This window comes from Beta vulgaris, chromosome 8 (genome assembly GCF_026745355.1).
Source record: "Beta vulgaris subsp. vulgaris cultivar EL10 chromosome 8, EL10.2, whole genome shotgun sequence".
Taxonomy (NCBI): Eukaryota; Viridiplantae; Streptophyta; class Magnoliopsida; order Caryophyllales; family Amaranthaceae; genus Beta; species Beta vulgaris.
In genome coordinates this window covers 55,055,295-55,072,837 of record NC_079209.1, presented here as the reverse complement: position 1 = coordinate 55,072,837, position 17,543 = coordinate 55,055,295, and the positions used below count along the sequence as shown (strand labels likewise).

The window sequence follows — 17,543 nt, the reverse complement described above, 5'->3', positions numbered from 1 at the left end:
CGAACACCCCTATCGTAAATTGTGATAAAGCAAATGTAGCAACTAAATTGGGACATAGGGAGTAATATGAAAGATTGAATCCGGCTAAAAAATGGGCAGATTTTGGGGATGATTTTTCGGCCCGACCCGATTTTTGGGCAAATCGAGTCACATACAACATAAATTTGGAAAAATAGGCCAAAGTTCGATCGGTTTGAAAAGCCCGCTAGGTCCGGTCCGAATAACAGGTTTTGATGCAATTTTTGCCGGACCCGCGACTTTGGCCGAAACTGGCTACTTTTTTTTGTCAAAGTTTGGCCCAGCCCATGATCACTTCTACAAAATATAAGTCTTATTTCTATTTTCAATCAATAATTATGTCGAAAATACTCTCATGATAATAATTTAATTTTCAAAATATTTCATAATTTGAGCTTCCAGTGTACCATTAATAATGACAAAATTTTGGTATTAACAATATGAAATATTTTTGATGAGTTACCATACATTACATAGTAATAGATAATTAATATGTTTAAGAAAACACGTTCATATATCGTAAAAGTTATACTCCTTTCGTCCAATAAAGTGCTTGATACTATTTTTTTCACATAAATTAAATAAGTAATAGGGATTTGAAAAGTGTTTGTTTATTAAAATACATGTTGTGTGAAAAAAGCTGATTTTAGGAGAGAGAATAGAGAATAATTAGTAGGACATTACATGCATGATTAATTCAAACCTTGGGTAGAATAAATGAAGCAAAAAGCAATTTTCAAGAAGCAAATAATTGATAGGGACACCATTTCCATATAGATCATGAAAAATTGCATAATCAATAATAAAAACAAACAATATAGGAACATCCAAATCGGAAGAAACACTCTATTATGGAACGGATGAAATACTATTTATGCTATAATAAACTCTAAGTACATATTACAATAAACATACTCAAAACATACTACAGATAACATATGAATATCATCTTTATATTTTAACTTTGATCAATCTTTTTTTTTTAATAAAAGGGACGCAACCCCAAACAAGCAAGCGGGAAAAGCATAAACAAATTAGAAACAACATAATCAAAATAAAACAAATATTTAAGGGCCCATTTGCTATTATTGTAGTTTTCTTTTTTTGGTTTTTTGATTTTTAAAGTCGTATGATATATGTCCTATAATGAATAAAAAATTAGTCAAATTTATTGAGAACATGATGATTTTGAAAACTGACAACTAAAAAGTGAAAAATCACTTTTATTTTCTATTTTTGGTTTTTAGTTTTCAAAAAACAAAAAACGATAACGAAGGGCCCTAAAAAATACAACCAAAATCTATGATGCCACCTCCAGAATCTTTCGAACTAGGTCAATCCACTTAGGGGTCGTTTGGTTGAAGTTGGAAAGTATAGCTTCCCTTGAATTTGCATTGCCCGTGAAATTTCATTTCCTAGGAAGTGCATTTTTTTTATTTGGTTGAACATGGGAAACTCTATTTCCCGTGGGAATTTCCACTTACCGATGGGAGCCTAGGTAAGTTATTTCCTCCATTTTGTAGGAAATAGAACTTCCTAGAAAGTGTTACTTCGCATGTTTTTGCCAACCAAACAACAACACATATACCTACTCCCTCTGTTTTTGTTTATCTTTCTCATTTTCCTGTGCACATCTCCCAATGCACATCTTTGAACTTAAATATCTTTTATTATATATTAGTAAAAATTATAACGATTGAATTATTAATAACGTACTAATTGAGACGAATCAAACAAGACCCCACATGACTATATTTTGTCTTATAAATTGAAAAAGATTGAGAAGATTCTCTCTAAGTATGAATAGTGCCAAGATTCTAAGTGAGAACAATAAAAAAAAACAAAGGGAGTAGTTCCTAAGAATTCTAATTTTCCATATATTTGAAGGTTAACCAAACAAGCTCTTTAATTTCTCCAATAAAATGGCACGAAGACCCACCAAACAAAGCCACCTCTTACTTATTATAGTAATGTTGTGAGCCAAAATAACACACTAAATCAGCTGTCAACTTCTCTTTGGAGTTGCCCTACCTGAGGAATACCTTATTATAGTAATGTTGTGAGCCAAAAGGAAATACTAAATCAGCTGCCAACTTCTCTCTCTTTCTCTTTTCTCCCTCTCTTTTTTTCTGTGTAAAAAGAGAAGATCCAAAAGTATCTGGGTAATAAGATCACAGAAATGGAGGGTCAAACTCATATTCATCCCTATTTTCCGAAAGATCTTTATTTACCAGATTTTACACCTAATTTTCTCTCTTCACTAACCATCGTCACTTATTTTGCTGCTGGTTCAATCATTGTTTTCACTCTCACATGGATTCTCTCTGGTGACTTTTTTTTTTTACTATACTCGTATTTATTTTAACGTATGATACTAATTCATTTGTTGTTGGATTAATTTGCTTTATTTTCAGCTCTTCACTAAACATACGATCTTTTTACTGATTAAAACTAAAGTTTTCATAGAGTTGACTTAGTTTTTACTATTTAAAACTAAAGTTTACTGAATATTGTTTGTTAGTGGAAATGATATGGCCTTAAACTAGGTGTTAGAATCAAAATTTATCATAACGTAACCTACTAATACATCATAAGATCAAAATCAACGAGCTAGTTAACCGTGGGTAGAAGTAAAACATGATATACTTCTTTCTATAGCAGTATAGTGTAGTGTTGTTTACATATTGTCTGTGATAGAATAGAATAGTACTAGTCATAATATTCTTGCATCCAAATTCATTTAGTTGGCTTGTTTGACTGGCAGTGGGTAATGGACCCTACCCTGATCCGTGAATCCAGATTCATTTTTTATGGAATTTTGAACCCTATGGATCTGAGTAGGATCTGGATCCTCCTTTGAAAAAACGGATTTGGATTCGTTTACCTTTTTTATAATAATAAATATTATTATTTAATATTAGTTATTACATGTAATAACGGACTTTTGATTGAATTTCAAATCGTTGTTCTAATTAATGAGCGAATTTACTGGATAATTTTTAATCTTTTAGAAATAGTTGCTTAATCTAGAGTTTGATAATTAAATAGTTGTAATTTGTAAATGGTTACAATAGTTATTTTTCATAAATTAAATGTAATTTTTGGTTGATAATAGATGACTTTGTTGTTTAAAATCTTTAATTATTATTGTGAAAATTAGGGTACTTTGAACAAAACAGACAAGGATCCGTTTAGGACCCGAACCCGTAGGATCCATAAGGATCTGGATCCTCATTCTTATTACCCAATGGATCCGAGTAGAATTTGGATCCTTGCCTAAAAAACGAATCTGAATCTTAGATGACCCTGTCCAGATCCTACCCATTGTCATCTCTATTTGTGATAGAATAGAATAGTATTTGGATATATTTTTAAAAAAAATTATATTCTCAATAGGTGTCGTAACACATTTAGGATTATTATTAGTTTGTAATTACTCCCTCGTCCTAAATAGACTTTCCATTCCTAATTTTGGCAATATTAACAAATAAAGAAAATCTTTCTTTTTTTCCAGTATATAAGATAAAACATAATTATGTGGTGTTTTGTTTTATTCGTCTCATTATGTACATTAGGAAAATTAAACTCTGATAATTTTTACTAATATGTAATTAAAGATTAACAATACAAATGTACATTGTCAAACGTGTATTATATCTCTTAATTTCAATGATTGCTTTTTATATTTGTACCATTTTTAGTCAAATAGTTTATGTTTGTGACACAGGGCTATATTCAAAGGCAAGTAAAGCGGAGAGGTTGGTCATGTGTTGGTTAACATACAATGGTCTTGTGCATTTGACCCTTGAGTTATACTTGGTCTTCAGACCATATTTCTACCAGGACAAGACTGGAAGCATCTTTGCTGAAATTTGTACGCCTCTTTAACAATTTTTACGTTTTTATTTTTGTTAATGGATGTTTTAAGCCATAATATTGCTAATTTAACTTGGTAGGTTTTTTAATTAATTAACACCTGCTTGAATAAAAAGCAAAGATACGTGTTGTTGTCACTTCATCTTGAAATTGATGAGTTAGGGGGAGGGGATCCGCTTTGCAAAGGGCGAGAATCGACCCTTATCGACTGTCATATATCGTAAGGATGGGAGGAGAGTTGAACAACCGCTAGACCAACCTTGATCCTCATGTCTCTATTTTTTTTTTAAGCCAGAAAAAAGAAACTAGGAAGGAACCCACTTAACAGGCCACTCTAAAGCATCCTTACGGACGATCTTGGAAAAAGCAATATCAGGAGATTCAAACCAATAACAGAGATTATTAGTAGTGGAATGACCATGATGTGCCATCCAGTCGGCAGCGGTATTACCTTCTCTAAAAACATGCTGATTATTATACTTATCAAATTTTCTCAAATCATCCGCTGCATCAGTAATAAGAGCATTGATAGACTAGAGAATTTTCCAGAATATTTTGATAGCTTGAATAACTGAGAGATTATCACCCTCAATAGTAATTTTCTTAGCCCCCGGATAGAGAGCTCTCCTTATACCTTCTCTTAGACCCATGCCTCAGCAACTAAAATAGAATTATTATCAACAATGGCATTAGCACCACTAAGCAAAAGATTTCCCACAGCATCTCTAATAACGAAGCCATAAGATGTGCTACCATTCCAACTTGGAACCATCAAAATTAAGTTTAATAAATCAAGAGGAAAGGGGAACCAATATTATGCACAAGCTTTTTAGCTTCTTGAACAACTTGTTGACTATATCCCAAATTGAAAAAATTAGAATAGGAACAATCTAGATTATGCAGAAAAGCTTTAGTCATAGCCCCTAATTTGAATGGAGAAAAGTTTTCCTGACAAAATGTGATACTATTTATCCCATACCAAATGAATCACCAGAAAATAGCATAGAAATTGAGGTTCTTAAGAGTCAAACAAGACTTTAGATTGCAAAAGTACTCAATAAAAGAAAGCAAGATCATTATTGTCAATAGCAAGGGGGAGAAAAAACTTCATTGATATTAACTATTTCTAAAACATCATGCATAAAAGTTTAGTCAAGAAATAAGTGATGGTCATCTTCAAGGTGAAAGTTACAAAAACACACTCTAAAGAAAGGAAAATATGACTCATTTCTAAACTATTTTTAGTAGGAGACCATTGACAAATTTTCTCATGTCTCTATTGACTGTTTATATGTGTTTTAATATAGCTTAAATTTTTTGCTTATACAGGGAAAGAATACACTAAAGGTGATTCTAGATATCTCTCTCATGATTCCACAATAATAGCTCTTGAAGGACTTTCAATCTTTATATTAGGTCCAACTCACCTTTTAGCAGCGTAAGTGATTAACAATTTAGCACGCCATCTTGGCCTATTATTTTTTATTGGTTATTAATGATGAGATTAATTAACTGCTAATTAGCATGTAAGTCTAGAAATGTCATTTTTATACTTCTATTACATATATAGTCGCTTTTATGTTCTTTTTTGGGGGGGACAATTTTTTATTTAATTTTTGAAACAATTGCTTGGAGTGAAAAACTTGAATGACATTATTTCCTAGAATTTATTACTTATTTGTTTTCTAGAAGGATATTACGCAGAAAATCAACCTACATTCACAAGTACATGTGTAGTAAATATTCCCAATTCAAATTGTACAAATATAATTTAAATGTGTGCATGATTTAACGAAGATAGTGTAATTTAAAAATAGTGTATGAATTAATTTAGTTACTCTTTAGTGCTTATAGCAAAAGGAGTTCTCCCAAGTCCCATTGATACATCTACAATCTACGTACATAATTATTTCATTCTTATGGTAAGATTAGAGAGTGTATATATCATTCTCTGATTACTTATAGATTGATTCAGCCCAAAATCACATATGAGTCAAGAGTAGTGAGGAAAAGATAAGAAAATCCTCATTTTCAAGAATCTTAGTTGGGGAATTTCCACCTCCAACACGAGTTTGATTATAATAATCAAACCAAGCTAAATTAGTACAAAGTTATATTTTGAGATGGAGAGAGTTTAGTTCTTGGCTAATAAATTTTACGACACTAAGCATAACAAGATTTCTCATATTGTACAACTTTTGCAGGTATGCTGTAGCAACTGACAAGTGCTATAAAAATGTTCTCCAATTGGTCGCAAGTGTAGGGGAGTCGTATTTGGTGGTTGTATTTCTCACGACTCCATTCATAGAAGGCAAACAATATTCCGCAAGTCCACTTTACTTCTATGGATATTTCGTTGTAGCTAATTCCCCTTGGGCTGTAATACCATTGCTCATAATTATAAGATCTTGGAAAAAGATTTGTGAAGTTGAGGGTACAAACAAGAGAAAAGTCCAGTGAAGTTTGTTGTTATTTGTATTGTTATGCTGTAACTTGTACGTGTTTTGTTGCAAGTGATCTTTTCTTTGATTGTACTCAAGACTTGCTTAGTTGAAGGTCCTCAACTGAGATAGAAATTATTGTATAAGACTTTTTTATACTCCCTCCGTCCTATAATATAGTGCTTGTTTCTTTTTTACACAGTCTTCAAGACGTAATTTTGACCTTTAATATCTTCAATTCCGTATTATATAAAAATTTGATATTATGAAACTACACATTGAGACAAATATAACAAGATCCCACATGAATATGCTTTTTCATATATACAAATGAGAATATTCGGTCAAAGATTTTAAAGTTTGACCCACCAAAAATGGAGTAGGCACTATATTACGGGACGGAAGGAGTAGTTATTTTATTTGTTTTATAATATTGGCTGGCTAGGTTCATTTTTAGGGTTTTAAAATTCTTGGCTGGAATAGTAGTATAATTTCTTCGAAAATTAGATTATTTCTGACCCTTTTCTTTAGATTTTAGTGTTATTATCTTTTTTTATTTGCTTTCTTTTGTTCAGTTCTCTTCATTTGTGAGAGTTTTTGTCTCCCTTAATGGTGGTTTCTTCTCATCTTTGTATGAGTTTTCTTATTTTCATAGTTTCGATGATTAGAAAGATGGTATGGATCCATAACGGTGTAAGTTTTTTTAGCAATTCCTCATTGGGAACTATTATATCACAGAATCAGATTGTGAAAGTCTCTACTTGAAAAGATGCAACAACATAAAAGTACATTGCTCGCGTCAAGCTTGATGCGGTGGAGTTGGAGCTGTGCTCGAGTATGCTTAAAATTAATTGTGTAATACCCCGTATTTTTTAGTATTTATTCAAGCAATTAATATATTTATTTTCTAAAATAAATATGTTAAGCAAAAGGGATTTTAGTAATTTCACTTGTTTTAAAATTATTTTGGCGCGAGATGACGCAAAAATTAAATTTGTTAAGCTTTTGGTTTTAAATACTAGTCAAAAGTTTTCAAAAACAAGAATCCAAAAAAATAAAATATTGAGCCATTATTTTTACGGGATTCATCATAAATGGGGAAGGGGGGGTTTGTTTCCTAAAATTTTCAAATTTATGATTGAGGTTACAAATCTTGGTTTATTAATCTCCTAATTTATGGTAGAGGTTGCAAACTATTTAATTTTGTAAATTAAGTACTACCTATCCTACTCCTATAAATGCCACATACCCTAAGCCATCTTTTCCACAAAAAAACTTTGAAAAATTCATACTCTCTTATTTCAAGGTTCTTCTTTCTCTTCTTATCTATTCTAGTTTCATATTTCTTATTCAAGTCCCAATTTTCTTTGGGTTAAGAAAAAAGATTTTTCATAATTCTTACTCAAAAATATTATGCTCATGATAGGTTATTCATGTTTAAATTCATGATTAAGTTCATGTGATAAGTTACTTATTAGATTTTTTTATTATTGGTTGGTTAGGAGATCGTTCAAAATTAAGACTAAGTGGAGATACTTGTACATTATGTAGCTAGATCTTTTGAAATATGGTTTTATGTAGTAAACTTGTTTATTGATTTAATGGTTGAATGGATTTCGAAATTTGTTTTCAAATGGTTATAATATTTTATTATTAACTCTTGGAAGTGAAAATAAAATGTGATTTAATCAATCATTTTTATAGAAAAGTTTTGTTATTCTTTTTGAAAACTTAAGTTGTTTTTACAAGGCAAGGTTTGATTGGTTTTTATGAACTCGAAATGTTCAAAAAGTTATTAATTTATGAGAAAAGGAGATTTATTCATGACTTACAAGTCATATTATTATTATTATTATTATTATTATTATTATTATTATTATTATTATTATTATTATTATTATTATTATTATTATTATCACTTGATTAACGTCGAAAATGGTTTATTCATCACTTACACGTCATATTATTATTATTTTTACCGCTGGATTAACATCAAGAAGGGTGCATGCTTTAAAGTCCACTTTTTTTATATAATTATATATGCTTTAAAGTCCACTTGTTGGCAATTGTTATCCCTTTATATAGATCTGTGATGGGATGACTAGCTTGGCGTGTGTGCACACTTAGGAAAAGAAAGGGGAGATAAGAAGAAAAAATGTGAATCTGAGACTAGAATTAAGAGGAAAATCCACTCAAGTTGGTACCTATTTTATTTTTGTGTATTGCCCAAAGAGTTCTTCATATTCTTTTACTTTTTTTTAGAGAGAACTCATATTTGCTTGCAGATTTAACTTCTATCAAGTGTGAAATTTCTTGATAGAAAATTTATCTGGTTTTATATGTCACTCTTTTATTTTATTTCAAAGCTAATCATTCATCGTATATCATATATATTTCTATTATATCAATCTATCTCTACTCATAACCCATTCATCGAATAGAAGTAGAATGGTAGAGAGGAGGACTTGATGTCCACCTTAAATTACGTGTATTTTCTCGAATAAAAAATAATTAAATTCACCTTTACTGATTAAGAAAAGCAATAATTGTATAAAATCTCACGGTAGTTGTTCATCTAAATTAGTATTTCCTCCGTTTCATTTTAATTATTACACTTTGATATTTTACATTATTCACAAATTTTACTTTGACCATCAATTGTGATTTATACGCAGATGAAAATATAGTCATGTGAGATCTTGTTAGATTCATTATAACATGCATGTATTTTATTAATATGTACTTTTTACAATTTTTACAAATACAAAATTAAATATATACGTCGTCAAAGTTTTGCATTGACATGCGCGAAAAGTGTAAGTGTGTAGATTAAAATGAAACGGATGGAGTATTTTATTAAAAAAACCCTAGCCGCCATCCTCTCTCGTTCTATCCTATCTCAAACCCTAGCCTCTCCTACCTTTTTTCACCAATTAGGGGCTGCCATGGATGATTTCATCCATGGTAAGCCTCTTTTTCCCTTTTATTTTCAGTTTTTAGTTCATTTATTTCTTGTTTTGTTAAATAAAATAGTCTCTCTTTATGAGATTTTCTCAAACCCTATTATAGGGCTTTTAGTCTATGTTTTGGAGATCTCCTTCTCCTCTATGAGAGTTATGAGTATGGTTCTTTTGTCTTCAGGTAGGAGAAATTGTTCTCATTGTTTGAAGTTCGACACTAAACATGAAGGTATTGGAATCTCGGATGCGGTCAACATGGCTAGATCATGAATGTTCCCAAACTATGTCATTATGATAGACTTCCTCACAAATAGCTGCTTGATTCAGCAAATACAAGGGGGTGTGCTGTATTGCTCGATCTGGTTCATTATAGTTTATTGGAAGATGAATTTGAGGTAACCCTGTATGATTGGTTTTTGTTTTTCTTTAATACATATTGTACATGTCGTTTGGCCTTCAATTAATGAAATTTCTCTTTCAAAAAAAAGTTGATCATCTAAATTAACATATCTTTCTTTACGAGAACTTTGTTAACTAATTTTCTCACATCTTAGATGAGGTTATTAGATGTAATTACACAATTTAACTTTTTATTTACTTTCACCATGTGTGCATATAAGACATCCTAAATAATAGTACTCCTATGCTGCATTTAATTGAGATTTGAGGGTGAACTTCTAAAGTATTTAAGTAAATAATGACATTCATCATCACTTTCAAATATTTATCAATTGGTCTTGTAAAAAACGACCTATTTTTAATTTCAAATTAGGCAACGACCCAAACCTAATACTAAAAAGTGAACGGATCATCTTTTTCAGTAGTGACTAGTTTAGTCTATTTAGTGTCAGTTTTATCCATTTTGCAATCACATGCTTTAATCCATATATATAATAATGACTAGGTTAATCCTGCCATTCGATAAGATTTTTATGTTCTTGTTTTAACTTGTCTCTCATAGCTCGAGATTCAAAAGAAAATGACTAAAAGTGAAGAAAATGGACGACTAGATTGATGCGAAATATCTGGGGTAGTAGTGGGTTAGATTGAGATAAAATAGGCTTATTATGAGAATTTAAACTTGAATTTGTCTTATTTTATGTTGAAAATAGACCTTTTATTTTAATATTGTCAATATATATATTTATGTATGGCGGATTTTCATTAATTATAATCAAGAGCATCTTGAAGAATCATCAGAACATCTATCTGATGATTCCCCTCATGTTTATGCCTTCTAATAATTTATTCAATAATTTCTTGAAATTAAAGTAAGTGCAAATTTAATATTCTATTCAGTTCCATCTTATCCAATTTTGGACTAATTAATTTGATACACATAAATGACATAATGACATATTGACATCAATACACACATAATGGATGTGCTAGAATTTAAACAGTTGACAACCTAGACTTAGAAATTGTCTTGAAGATTCACCTTATCATAAGTTTTATGTGAAACACATGAAAATTACTTGTAACTATATCAAACCAATATATTAAATTAGAGCAACCAATAATTGCAAACTTCAGCTGTCTAATAATTCTCACAAGTCAACTTCTTTTTTCTCTCAATAACGGACTTCATGACGGTCCATATTGTTTCAAGCTAATTATTTATTGTTACTTCATACTTGAAATGCAAAATTACCATTTGTAAAATTTCAATTTAGGAATTATTGGTTGAGTCCGGATCCATCCAAAACTTTTAAACTCGAATATTTGATGTTCAAAAAGAGAAGTTGAACTTTTTTTTTTTAAATCAATCTAATTTGACAAATTTAGATTAGATTGATCGAATTAGACTTTGGATATTTTTCATTCCGCTTAAACCTCCTAAATTATCAAAGTACAAATGACATTAAGCAAGTTTAGTTTACTAAATTTCAATACTCATTAGAAAAATAAGTTCAGATGAATTCATATTAGATCTAATAAGTTCGGATAAGTTCAATTCACAAAAAATAAGCAAAAATAAGTTATGACACTCACAAAATAAGGTTTAATAAGTTTAGATAAAGTCTAATAAAAACTAGAGGTGATCAACATAGGTCCGGCCTAAAAATAGGCGGGTTTTGGACACACCTTTTTTTGCCAATGGCTCAAGCCCAACCCGATTTTTGGGCAAAAAAACCGGCATCAAGAACAACTTAAACATGCAAAATTAGTCTGAATTTTGACACAATCTGAAAATGATCCAAAAAACCCGTTTGACCCAGACTAAAATTTGCGAGTAATGGCGCAAGAATTTCGGCCCGTAGCTTAGCTCGGCCCAACCATGATTAACTCGAATAAAAACTAATGAAGTGCAATAAGTTGAGATAAATTCAAATAAATGAGAATAAATTAAAATGAACTAGCCAATCATGAGTTCATGACATCACTACACATGATAAATGCAGACTTGGGAGTTGCCCTCCCTGAAGAATACCTTATTATAGTAATGTTGTGAGCCAAAAGAAAATACTGAATCAGCTGTCAACTTCTCTCTCTTTCTCTTTTCTCCCTCTCTTGTTTTCTGTGTAATTTTGCCAAAGAAAGAAAAAAAATAAATAAAGAGAGAAGATCCAAAAGTATCTGGGTAAGATCACAAAAATGGAGGGTCATATAAATATTCATCCCTATTTTCCGAAAGATCTTTATTTACCAGATTTTACCCCTAATTTTCTCTCTCCACTAACCATCTTGACTTATTTTGCTGCTGCTTCAATCCTTGTTTTCACTCTCACATGGATTCTCTCTGGTAACTCTTTCTTTTTACTTATATTTATTTAATCGTATGATACTTGAAAATGATACTAATTCATTTGTTGTTGGATTAATTTGCTTTGTTTTCAAGTTTCAACTCTTCACTAAACATACGATCTTTTTACTGATTAAAACTAAAGTTTTGATAGAGTTGACTTAGTTTTTACTATTTAAAACTAAAGTTTACTGAATATTATTTGTAAGTTGAAATGATATAGCCTTAAATTAGGTGTTAGAATCAAAAATTTATCATAACGTAACCTATTAATTCATCATAAGATCAAAATTAACGAGCTAATTAACCGTGGGTAGAAGTCAAACATGATATACTTCTTTCTATATATAGCAGTATAGTGTAGTGTTGTTTACATACTGTCTGTGATAGAATAGAATAGTATTTGGATATATATTTTTTTAAAAAAAAAATTTTCAAGTACTCGTGAAGTTTGGCGTAATTTTCAAATTATCCCCACATTTGAGCAATTCTTTATATACTACAAAGGTTTATATTTGGGCTCAAGATATCCTTATTGTGTACGGAATCCTAATGTTGTTAGGTTTTCTCTCTCTCTCTCTCCCCAATTTTCTCTCTCCTCCCATTCCCCACCCACTACCACCACTCCTCTCCCAGACGATGGCCAACAGCCGACGATCACCACCCACTCCGACGCCGGCGACCCTCCTCCCTCCCTTCACCAGCCAGAGCAGTAGCACCTCGGCGACCCCACCCCCTCCCTTTCCCCTACCCTCGATAACCCACCATAGCCCTCCCTTTCCCCATTTTCGATTCCCCCCACCCCGACACCCCTTCCCCCTTTCCCCATATCGGAAATGACCTCGTCCCCTTCCTTGTCTCCCATCGTGAGTCGACCCCCTTCCCCACCCAGATACGCCGCCCCCAAACCCTTAAACCCGCCCTCGAAACCACCTTAGGCTGTTGTTCAGCTGTTCTGGCCGACGCCAATGTCGAGGGTAAGGGAATCGAGAATGGGGAATGGAATGGGTAGGGTCATTGGCGTCGAAGTGGGGGAGGCAGTGTGTGGGGGGAGGAGATGAGAGAAAAATTGGGGAGAAAGGAGGGGAAAACCTAATGGCGTTAGGGTTCCGTCAATAGTAAGGGGTATCTTGAGTCCAAACACAAATCTCGGGGATATCTGGGGAATTCCCCAAATGTGGGGGGGTATTTTGAGTATCACGCCAAACCTCAGGGGTACCTGAGGAAATTTCCCTTGAAAAATATATATATATTCTCAATAGGTCTTGTAACACATTTAGGATTATTATTAGTTTGTAATTACTCCCTTCGCCCTAAATAGACTTTGCATTCCTAATTTTGGTACTATTAACAAACTAAGTAAAGAAAATCTTTCATTTTTTTTTAGTATATAAGATAAAACATAGTTATGTGGTGTCTTGTTTTATTCGTCTCATTATGTACATAGGAAAATTAAACTTTGATAATTTTTACTAATATGTAATTAAATATTAACGATACAAATGTGCATTGTCAAACGTGTATTGGAAAATGGAAAGTTTATTCAAAGACAAAAGGAGTATAAATATATGATCGATGGCATTGACTCCGATCAGGAGAGTTTACATAATCTGCCACATAATATTATTATATTCTATTAGTTTGAATAATTGTAACTAGATTTTTTTTCAAAACAGAAACTCAATTTTCTTCGGCATAAGAGTCAAAATTTGAACATTAGACATATGAAGTATAATTGTTTTTAGTTGCAAAATTTGATTGGTTTAGTTTCTGTGAACAAAATAGAAATTTATTTTTGTCTTTTTTTTTTTTACCTTTTCAAAGTTAAATTCTATGAACAAAATAGAAATTTTATTGAATTTATTTATGATTTCTATAATATTATAATTTTTTAGATGATTTTTGAATTAAGTACAATACTAACTTCTAAATTCCAAACACTATAAAAATGTAAATAATTTTTTCCCTTGTCCAACTTCTAAATTCTGATTTTACTACAAATACACCTCTATTTTTATCATGACCCGCCATTAATTGTGAATGGTTCTTGAGATAGTGATTTGTAAGTAAATTTTTGAAAATGTTTTTGTATGTATTGACGTTCTAGGTTATTAGTTTTAGTTTGTATGTTAATTTTAAGTTTTAATAAAAAATTTTGATTATTTGAGTGATTTGCGTGATTTTTATAACGTGATTTTCTTAATTATATGAGTGATTTGTAAAGTTTCTTCTTTCAAGTGATTTGTAAGTGAGTGTTGTAGATTAATTTTCGGTGGTTTTCTTTGAGTGTCGATTTTGATTTTGACATTCCTTTTGTAATTTAGAAAGGAAAGGGGGGGAAATAGGCATTTCAAAAGAGGACACCGTTGCTCCCCCCTTCCCTTATATAATAGAGATAAATAATCAATACTACTCTATATACTCCCTCCGTCTCATTGTATAGTTGTTGTATTCCATTTCGAGTGTTTTAAAATGTTGTTTCCATTTCTCTTATTTTCATTTTTAAACATTACTTTTTACTCTCTTTCCACCTTTTCACATGGATTTTTGACAAACTCATTTCACGTTCATTCAATCTCATTGGTTAGGTATAAATTTTTTTTTTACTTTCTCTCTCCTCTTTTCACATGCCCACCCATTTAATTTTCTAATTCTTTTTCATTTTTTTATTACAATAATTTCAATAAACATAACTCCCAATGCAAATACATAATAATAAGTATTTCCTTCTCATTCCCGTGCTGAAAATGAAATGAGAACTATAAAATGGGACGGAGTGAGTAATTAACAACTTGTGATTTGAGATTAATATAAAATGTATTATATTTCTTAATTTCAATGATTTTTTTTGTATTAGTACCATTTTTAGTCAAAAAGTTTATGGAGTTTGTATTGTAAGAGACCGCGTACTTTAAAATTAAAATTAGGCAATGATAAACCCAATTTTAAAAAGAGAATTAGCCCAATGATTAAATTAATTTTTTCCGTTGACTAGTTTAATCCATTTAGTAACTAGGTCTATTTATATATAAAAATTAGACCGTCTCTTTTAATAATTTTTGTAGTTTATGTTTGTGACACAGGGTTATATTCAAAGGCAAGTAAAGTGGAGAAGTTGGTCATAGGTTGGTTGACATTCAATGGTCTGATGCATTTGACCCTTGAGTTATACTTGGTCTTCAGACCTTATTTCTACAAGGACAAGACTGGAAACATCTTTGCTGAAATTTGTATGCCCCTTTAACTATTTTTACATTTTTTTTTTGCTAATGGATGTTTTAGGCCATAATATTGTTAATTTAACTTGGTAGGTTTTTTAATTAATTAACACCTGCTTGAATAAAAAGCAAAGATACGTGATGTTGTCACTTCATTTCACAACATCATTTTGAAATTGATGAGTTAGGGGGAGGGATTCACTTTGCAAAGGGCGAGAACCGGCCCTTATCGATTGTCAGCTATCGTAAGGATGGGAGGCGAGTTTAGCAACCACTAGACCAACCTTAACCCTCATGTCTCTATTGACTGTTTATGTGTGTTTTAATATAGCTTAAATTATTTGCTTATACAGGGAAAGAATACAGTAAAAGTGATTCTAGATATCTCTCTTATGATTCCACAACGATAGCTCTTGAAGGACTTTCAATCTTTATATTAGGTCCAGCGAACCTTTTAGCAGCGTAAGTGATTAACAATTTAGCACGTTATCTTCTTCTATTGTTGGCCTATTATTTTTTGGTTATTAATGATGAGAATAATTAACTGCTTAATAGCATGTAAGTCTAGAACTGTCATTTTTATAATTCTATTATATAATATAGTCGCTTTTATGTGTTTTTTGGGAACAATTTTTTATTTAATAACCTTTTGGACGCTTTTTGAACAATTTTTTGAACTGACGGAGGTAGCGGTTGAAAACTTAAATGACATTAGTTTCCTAGAATTTATTACTTATTTGTTTTCTAGAAGGATATTACACTGAAAATTGACCCACATTCACAACTACATGTGTAGTAAATATTCCCAATTCAATTGTACAAAAATAATTTAAATGTGTGCATGTTTAACGAAGATAGGTAATTTAAAAATAGTGTGTGAAATAATCTAGTTACACTTTAGTGCTAATAGCAAAAGGAGTTCTCCCATTGCTACATCTACAATTCTACATACTCCCTCCGTTTCCTAAAGATCTTCCCACTTACTGTTCCTACAGATACCAAGGAAAATCAAGTTGTGTGGGGCATGGTGTGAGTAAAGTAGGAGAGAGAAAGGGGTTAAGATAAATAAACAAATAAAAAGGGGTTAAAGTAGGAAAGAGAAAGAGAGTAAAATTGAATTAATAATGTAATGGTGGACCATATGATAGTGACATGAGAGGGTAAATAGGGAAATTTGTTTTGCCAAATAAGAAATAAAACAAAAGAGGGAAGATCTTTTGGAAACACCTTTAAACGGAAAGAGGGAAGATCTTTAAGAAACGGAGGGAGTACATAATTATTTCATTCTTATGGTATGATTAGAGTCTAGAGAGTATATATATCATTCTCTCATTGCTTATAGAATGATTTAGCACGAAATCACATATGAGTCAAGAGTGAAGAAAAGATAAGAAAATCCTCATTTTCAAGGATTTTAGTTGGGGAATTTCTACCTCCAACACGGGTTTGATTGCAATAATCAAACCAAACTAGATTAGTACCTAAATTAATACCAAGTTATATTTTGAGACGAGGGAATATATTTTTTTGGCTAATAAATTTTACGACATTAAGCATAACAAGATTTCTCATATTGTACAACTTTTTCAGGTATGCCGTAGCAACTGACAAGTGCTATAAAAATGTTCTCCAATTGGTCACAAGTCTAGGGGAGTTGTATGGTGTTGTTATATTTCTCACGATTCCATTCATAGAAGGCAAACAATATTCCGCAAGTCCACTCTACTTCTATGCATACTTCGTTGGAGCTAATTTCCCATGGGCTTTAATACCATTGATCATAATTACAAGATCTTGGAAAAAGATTTGTGAAGCTGAGGGTACAATCAAGAGAAAAGTCCAGTGAAGTCTATTGTTATTTCTATTGTTATGTCGTAACTCGTACGTGTTTTTGTTGCAAGTGATCTTTTCTTTGATTGTACTCAAGAGTCAAGACTTGCAAATTATAATAATTGAATATAATTAAAGTACTCATTAAGACGAATCAAATAAGACCCCACATTACTATATTTTTTTTATATATGGAGAAAAATCTAAAAGATAAGATCTTGTAATCAGATTAGAAAAAATAAGTTCAGATCAGATCAGATAAGTTCAGATCAGAAAATTTCAGGTGAACTAAACATAGCCTTAGTTGAAGGTCCTCAACTGAGATAGAAATTATTGTATAAGACTTTTTTATAGTTGCTTTATTTGTTTTATAATATTGGTTGGCTAGGTTCATCATATATAATATTAAAGCAAGAAAAAATTAGCCTACGTGGCAAGACCTCAACCTTCCTCT

The 17,543-nt window shown here is 31.4% G+C and overlaps 2 protein-coding genes across 2 annotated transcripts; both read left to right on the top strand.

Moving 5' to 3' along the window:
* The first annotated feature begins 2,063 nt into the window (after positions 1–2,063).
* On the top strand, positions 2,064–6,495 carry LOC104901957 (probable 3-beta-hydroxysteroid-Delta(8),Delta(7)-isomerase). The gene is made up of 4 exons (XM_048634743.2): positions 2,064–2,345; positions 3,746–3,892; positions 5,224–5,332; positions 6,099–6,495. The coding sequence occupies exons 1-4, from the start codon at positions 2,198–2,200 to the stop codon at positions 6,352–6,354; spliced, it is 660 nt and encodes a 219-aa protein (XP_048490700.1). The 5' UTR covers positions 2,064–2,197; the 3' UTR covers positions 6,355–6,495.
* A 5,258-nt stretch (positions 6,496–11,753) lies between these two features.
* On the top strand, positions 11,754–17,241 carry LOC125492591 (probable 3-beta-hydroxysteroid-Delta(8),Delta(7)-isomerase). The gene is made up of 4 exons (XM_048635233.2): positions 11,754–12,041; positions 15,125–15,271; positions 15,613–15,721; positions 16,850–17,241. Exons 1-4 carry the CDS (start codon positions 11,894–11,896, stop codon positions 17,103–17,105), a joined length of 660 nt encoding a protein of 219 aa, XP_048491190.1. The 5' UTR covers positions 11,754–11,893; the 3' UTR covers positions 17,106–17,241.
* The last annotated feature ends 302 nt before the right edge of the window (positions 17,242–17,543 follow it).

Bases quoted from the DNA above. Each gene is read 5' to 3' on its own strand.
- LOC104901957 (XM_048634743.2), top strand. From the start codon at position 2,198: ATGGAGGGTCAAACTCATATTCATCCCTATTTTCCGAAAGATCTTTAT. The intron at 2,346-3,745 runs GTGACTTTTTTT...TTTGTGACACAG, and splicing joins TCTCACATGGATTCTCTCTG to GGCTATATTCAAAGGCAAGT. The intron at 5,333-6,098 runs GTAAGTGATTAA...CAACTTTTGCAG, and splicing joins CCAACTCACCTTTTAGCAGC to GTATGCTGTAGCAACTGACA.
- LOC125492591 (XM_048635233.2), top strand. From the start codon at position 11,894: ATGGAGGGTCATATAAATATTCATCCCTATTTTCCGAAAGATCTTTAT. The intron at 12,042-15,124 runs GTAACTCTTTCT...TTTGTGACACAG, and splicing joins TCTCACATGGATTCTCTCTG to GGTTATATTCAAAGGCAAGT. The intron at 15,272-15,612 runs GTATGCCCCTTT...TTGCTTATACAG, and splicing joins AAACATCTTTGCTGAAATTT to GGAAAGAATACAGTAAAAGT.